This window comes from Mesitornis unicolor, unplaced genomic scaffold, assembly GCF_000695765.1.
Source record: "Mesitornis unicolor isolate BGI_N332 unplaced genomic scaffold, ASM69576v1 Scaffold51703, whole genome shotgun sequence".
Lineage (NCBI taxonomy): Eukaryota > Metazoa > Chordata > Aves > Mesitornithiformes > Mesitornithidae > Mesitornis > Mesitornis unicolor.
This window is the reverse complement of record NW_010173593.1, coordinates 7,523-14,797: the sequence shown is the minus strand read 5'-3', so window position 1 is coordinate 14,797 and position 7,275 is coordinate 7,523. Positions and strand designations below refer to the sequence as shown.

Below are 7,275 nucleotides of genomic sequence, written 5' to 3'. Positions count from 1 at the left end.
TCTGTCAGCTGAGAACCTGTGCTTGCATTTTGCATGTGAATTTTTTTTTTTCAGTTAGCATGTCTGACAGAAGATACATTTATGTATTAACACATTGGTCCTTTTGCTCCAAACTTAATTTTGGTTGTTCTTTTAGCTTTCTTGAAAATTACGTTGCCATAGGTCTTTGGGGAGAAATTTGACTAAAAAAAATGTAGGTTTTGTAAAGTAATAAATATTTACAGATTGTAAGTCTCAAAACACCCTCCTATTTCCAAGGTTGTCTTAATTCTAGTTGGAATCTGGATCTTATAAACAACAAACTATTGCTCACCAGCATGTACAAAATAATTCCCACATGTTTCATCTTTTAAAACCAGAAGATGGTTGTAAAATAGATAAAATGAGTGGATTTATCTTCCATTGAACCTATCATGGTGAAATGCAAACAGCAGCCTAAGAAAAACATGCCACATAAGAGACATTGATTATTAAGCAAAAATAATGTGTTTTCACATCATGAAATTAAACATTATTTGAAAAGCAAATAGTGATTTATGTGTATTCTAATCAATAATTGTCAAAGGCTGGCCTCGCTGTCTTTTCCTATCCACCCTAGCTGCAGGGTTTTATTGAAAGTAGAGCCAAAAGAAATATAAGTGGATGACCAGATCAGCTCAGACTTAAACTATGAGGTCAGATTTGTTACGTGAGCAGGCATTCAGAATCCCTCTAAGGCAGCTTGTCAGTATGAGATACAATATTGCCTATATGTTGCTAATGTGTTGAGCAAAAACAGAGCACCTTCTACACAGAGTTAGTAGGTTAACTGACTCAGTTTTTGACTCAGCTGACATACAGTTTCTTGCACAGGTCCTAGCACTACTCTGAGCTCTGGCATGTCTTCTGGGCATCCAACATCTTTTCAGGGTCCACAACTACCACCACCAATGCAGCAGCAAATATCTTTACCACCTGGATCACAAGTTCCTCCATCAGCAAGTAATGTTAATGGCCTTTGTGCTCAGTCATCATTGCCTCCTATGGCCAGACAAGATGGGATCCCTGGATCTGTCCCCCCAAATCCTAACTTACAACAGCTTTCAGGACAGCCTCCAGGACCTGGATATCATCCTCAGCAAGGTAAGGAGAGATGTTGATGTAATTGAGAACAAAAAATGCACTGAGAATCACTGGTGGAATTGTGATCATTCATGGTTGATGATCTGCTGACTTGGTAAAATGAAAATTTAATCCTCTTTTTGTGGAGTGGAAGGATCTACATTGTCAGTCGTTCAAGGCAGGCTATGCTTTTGCTCAGAAGTTCAGCACTGTTGAGAATGTAACAAGAAAAAGGAAATTAATTTGTATCTGGAACAGAATTATTTGGTTAGTAAATGGGTAAAGGCACAATGTACTATAGAAATACAGAGTTTCTCTTATACTCTGTAAAGGTATAGGTTGCTCTCTGTCTTGTAGTACTGCCTGTCATTAAGCAGCTTTCAAAAATACTATAGCGACAAAGAATTGTAGCAGAATACAAAGAACGTACTTTGTTTCACCTGACATAGGGGAGTAAAACAGTTATTTTGGCAACCAAAAAGCCAGCTACCTAGACCAGTTTGCACTGACTTGTGTTAGGGGAGAGATTCTCACTAATGAAATGGCCTGTTCTGAGTAGCTGTAGTAATCTCTACTAATCATCCTACATGGTATATACTTGAAAACCTTTGGAGCCTAAGTTGTCATACCTTGTTTATGTTTACCTTTAAAACACAGTCTGTGTGACCCAAAATAATCCATTTCTTTTACTTGCTGAAAACAGAAGGGAAGGAAAAGTTTCATTTACCTGAGTAAATACTTTAAGTGACTTGTCATTTGTAATTCTGCAGGTCACTATGGTCCTCAGATGGCAGCATCTCAGCTGTCTTATCCTGGTGCTTTTCCTGGGGGTCCAGCACAGCTCTCAGGTCCACAGCAGAAGAAACTTGATCCTGACTCTATTCCAAGCCCAGTAAGTAATGTGACATTAATATTTTATGAGAGTAAATTTCTGCTGCATTTAAGATAAAGGAATGAAAATGCTAATATTGGATTTATTTTAGTTGGTGTATGTTTTGTAACAAAATTGCACTTACATGACTTAGTTCACAAGATATGTTCCAGTTTTTGCAGTTTCTTAATTACATGCAATTTTGTACTCTGTGCTGTCAGTTTTGGATAAATGAGTGGTGCCTAACATTAGTTTTAGTGCTGAGGAGGCTTTATGACTTTAGCTAACATGGGTCATACCCATGACTCCAAATAGAATCACAGAACAGTAGGGGTTGGAAGGGACCTCTGGAGATCATCTAGTCCAACCCCTTTGCTAAAGCAGGTTCTCTTAGAGCAGATTGCATCTGCTTTAATACTTCAAGGGGAATTTTCAACAGGGTTAATATGACAGTAAGCAGTACTGAAGGTTTACTTGCATTTCATTGCAGCTACTCACCTTTCCTTTTCACTCCAAAAAGTTTGAAGGCCTAGACTTAGTAACATGTAGACACCTAAAGTAGGATTTGTACAGAATACAGGTGTGTGAACTTTAAAACAACAATCCTGGAAATGCTGAGAAGTCTCGTGCTCAAAAGCCACCCCACTGATTGCAGGAGTTTCCCAGGCAACTAAAATGATTTGCCTGAGTATCCTTCTAGTTGCTGCAGCCTTGTAAGGATTTCAGTAGCTTGGAATATACTTCATGCTTAAGCTTCATACAGGTTCAAGAGGCTCAGGTGTTGAAGGACTCCTGAATGTGCACTGGTGGAACAGTGTCTGTTCTTCTTGCAATGGTGTTACAGGCAGAGAAAACAAGGGTATGGTTGTGTCCATCTTTCTTAAATAGTCTAATTGTTACTCAAAGGAATAGCTAGTCAGGTGCAGGCTGCATTTAAATTCTTCTCTTTTTTTTTTTTTTAAATTGAAAACAGCGGATTGAAATGAAGAAAATGTGCTGAACTCGCAGGGAAAACACATTCTGATGCACACACTTATACTGGTTCTGGCAATTGGCAGGACAGATCAAAAGGTCCTTGGAGAGTTGGGATTCTCAAAGCAGGCTGTGTCCTGCAGCTTTGACCTAGAACTTTCTACTTACAAAAATGACTTCACCACCACACTGTAAGTTAGCCTGGGTGAAGGAATCTCCCACTTCTCTGCTGAAGCAGTATTGTTGTACAGCAAAGAATTTGTGTTCCACTGAGATGAGGGAAAAGCATTTGTGTAAAAGCCTGACACTGTCTAGTAGGGGGCAGCCCCCCTTAGATTACAATATTCTTTTGTCATTCTTTAAGAGATTTATTTTTTTTAATCCAGTGATGGTTTGGATGTAAAACCCCCAAAATTTTGCAAAAATGCTTGCTGATAATCATTTAGAGGTTAACATAACAACTGCAATTGCCTTTTTAAAAAGGCAATTTTCAAGTTAAATGTAACTGAAAACCATTGTGGAAAAAAAAAATTGAGCGAGTGTCTGTCATTAACAAATGCCTTTGATAGGTCAGTCATTCCTGGTGTTTCAGTATGGTGCTTTTTACATAAAGAAGGATTATATGGTCTTGTCTAATTAAAACTAAAAGGGGAGAGCGGAGAAGGAGGTCTGGCATGAAAGCGTGGACTGATGTCTTGTTTTAATTACGCATGTAGAATAAACAGCCTTGACTATGACGGCAATGTTAAAATAGGTTAAAAGGTTTGTTTGAGCAGCACAGAGAGGATCAAAATGACATGTTTAAAAGAAACATGATCTGGGTCAACGTCTGTAAAGGGCAAAAAGCTAATTCAGAATGAGGAATAAGTATGACCATGTTTCTCCTGTTATATTTACATTATATAATTACAGTAGTGTTGCCAGATAAATTTACTTCTTATCTGTAGCCATTGTTGATTTATATTTTCTTCATATGTTAGACATTGATACATCTATGAAAACTAGCATCTGGGCTTTGTTAACAACTGTTTCCAAGAACAATGATATATTTAGGTCAGTTAACTGCAGAATACCATGGTACATTGATCTTTTGCAGAGCTAAGTCTGAAAGTGGTTTGCTTTCTTCAGCCAGTGGACATTTTTAGAGCAAAACCTTTTTCCTTCTATTGCAAGAGTTAACAATAAGTATACAAGTCAAGGAGACAGGGAAAAGTAATCAAGCAAAAGATATAACAAGATCTCTGAGGAATGTATATATATTTAAATTATATATTTAAATTGCAGTACAGAAACTTTGTAGAAAAAATAGTTACAGGCCCCAGATTATTTCCAGCATGTTAGGAAATACCTCTTGGACAATGATCAGAAGACTCTATGCAACTAATTTTGGTTTTCTTCTGTTTGCTTTCTGACAGAGGCTTCTGAACTTGCCTAGTTATTATTAGAAATTCATGTGCAGTGTAAAGATACAATTCCATGAGATATCAGCAGCAAGTGTCAAAGCCAGTTTCCGAAATTCCCTGTCTCGTTCCTCTTGCCTTTCACAGCTGTCTGGCTATGCTCTGAACCAGACTGCTGCAAAGATAGCTTTTTTGAGGGAAGAGGAGGAATAATGATACCATCGTAGTGATCCATCTTATGGCATGGAACAAAATACATCTTTATATAACTTCAGTTATATCCTGAGAAGTATCAGGCATAAACAGGGGTGAGGGACTGTGCAGAAGTGACAGGGGAGGAAGTGCATGGGAAAGAAATTTGTTCAGTAGTAAAGCCAGCTTCATGAGCATTTTGTGACATTACCTTATAAATTGCTATAAACTAGACTCCAAGCAAAGTAAATCTGTACATGTTCAGAGCTACCTCACTTTAATAAAAGTTTTCTGTGATTGCTCTCCTGTACTTCCTTTCTAGGAGGAAGCTCACAACATGGTAGTCTGACCTAGAGATTGAAAACCCTGAGCTACAGTGTTGAAATACTACTTAGTGGCCAACAAGGCTTTTCTCAGGAGTTTAAATTGCTGCTTTCTAAATGGCAGTGCTGAAATATAGCTCAGCTAGGAAGGTGGTATACTATGTAGATTGCTTATTTCTTAACTACCTTGTGTGTGGAGCCTAGTCAGGAGGAATGAGGGCTAACGCCTCCCACCATTGCAATCTGATCAATTACCTGTGCATTCATTTATGAAGAACAGCAGCTGGCATAACTATGGTCATGCAAAAAATAACCTGGTATATATGGTATCTGAGTAAGGTGATGCAACCTTGCACTTCAGTTTGATCAGGGAGAATGGAAGGCCAGATTCAGTAACAAGGACTTCACTCATTCCTCAATTTGCTGGTTAGCCGCTCTTGAAAAGGTCTGTTCTCCTAGCAGTTGATATACTTACTGTAAACAACTCACTTGCTCACTGTATATATCAATAGGTAATACTTCCCAGAAGCCAGTGTTGTGATAGGTTTATGCCACCTCTGCATAAGACAATGTCAACAGTGGTGTAGATGTTAGCATAGCTGTTTATGAATGGAGCTGAATGAATGTCTTACCTTTCTCATACTGTTCTTGCTTCTTATTCATCAGATTCAAGTAATTGAAAATGATAAGGCTTCTAGGGGAGGGCAGATCTATGCTACAAATACAAGAGGACAGGTTCCTCCTCTTGTCACCACAGACTGCATAATCCAAGACCAAGGTAACTGTCCTTGTTACTGCTTTGGTAGCCTTTTCTAGGTAAATTAAAGGGTAGGAGGGAGAAGCGGGAGTTGAATTCTTACACCTTGGGTTAATTCCAGTAGATGCCTTGAGACCACCATGCCTCCACCTCCTCTACCCTTCCTGACCTTTAAAATAATATGAGTAGTTGAGGCAACCTTTCTTTTTGAATTAAAACTTCTCAAGGTTTTAAATTTCAAGTTGAAAATCCCCTTCGGAGTCTTCTGAAATTTTGAAAGATGGACACTAGAAGCAGCAATGAGACTAGCACCGTTATGTTTTAAGATAAGAATTTTGGAAGATTCTGTTCAAGCTATAGGGGCAGAATACAAGCTTCTAGTTGACGTTTTACTTTGGCCGGTGTATCTACCTTTGCCTCTGCCTAGAGCCTTGGAAGTACCATATTCCATGTGCTACTTTTTACAGCATTCTTGATATTTTAATACAGATTAAACTGATGGTGTCACTTAGTCCAGCATTAATTTATCAGTGCTTGGATGAACTGTGTAAAATGTACAAACACATCGAGATTTTTTGGCATTATCTGAGAATGGGGTAATGCAGTTCTGATGAACAAAGAAATTCCTTTCATGAAACTGAGCAGAGCTGTGGTTAAAAAAGGAGCATAAGGAAGCCAATTTCTGAACTCCTGTTGCCTTTCAGTGCTCTTGTCTACAGTGCACAACACAGTTTCTCATTGAGGGGATGGAGCTAAGTGTGCTACAAGGAGTGGTGTAGTGATTTTAGCACACTGTATTTTTCAAGGTAAATGAGCATCGTGATGCTAACACAGGTATACCATTTTCTGAATCAGCTAGCTTGTTGAAATGGTCTTGACAGTAGGTGTCAGTTTGCAGCATTTCATTATATACAGTGTTGACATTCCCCCTGGGGATTTCATCCATATTTTTTCCTTTTAAGATCTTAGATGTGATACATTTCAAACTAATCTCAATTGAGATTTGTATTGCAAATAATTGTGGGTTTTTTTTCTTCAAGTTTAAATCTCTGCTTTAAACTCAAACAGCGTGAAGAGATTTACCCACAGGGACAGGCAATGTACTGACACATAAAGAGGACAGATCGGCAGAAGTTTGCATGGGAGGCAAAAAAGCATGTGTTTAACTTAGCATGTGCACTTGTTGCTTTGTGGTTGTGTTTTGATTTTTCTGGTTTGTGTTTGGGACAGGCGGGTTCCTTTTAACAGTCTTTCATTCTGCATGCTGTGTTGGGTGTTCTAGGCCATGCCAGCCCTCGTTATGTCCGATGTACTACCTACTGCTTTCCATCATCTTCAGATATGGCCAAACAGGCTCGCATTCCACTGGCAGCTGTCATCCAGCCTTTTGCTGTTGTTCCACCAAATGAGGTAAGGACTAACTGAATATCAGTCCTATGTGGTTTTGTCTCCTAAATATTACTGGCTTGTTCTTCTCTGGGTTGGGAGTGAGGGTGTTTTGCCTCTGACTGTGAAGCAGTGAGACAGTAGAAAGGTGGTAGAAGACTGAGATGCACTTGGGTCATAGAATCATAGAATGGTTAGGTTGGAAGAGACCTTTAAGATCTTCAGGTCCAACCATTAACCTAGCATTGCCAAGTCCACCACTAAACCATTTCC

The 7,275-nt window shown here is 38.8% G+C and overlaps 1 protein-coding gene across 1 annotated transcript; it reads left to right on the top strand.

The window, feature by feature from the left end:
• Positions 1–857: 857 nt before the first annotated feature.
• Positions 858–7,026, top strand: LOC104537776 (protein transport protein Sec24D-like; the record flags this gene model as incomplete). Its single annotated transcript, XM_010180765.1, has 4 exons — positions 858–1,122; positions 1,872–1,993; positions 5,526–5,637; positions 6,899–7,026. Coding segments are annotated over exons 1-4 (606 nt in total), but the record flags the coding sequence as incomplete, so codon positions are not given.
• Positions 7,027–7,275: the final 249 nt, after the last annotated feature.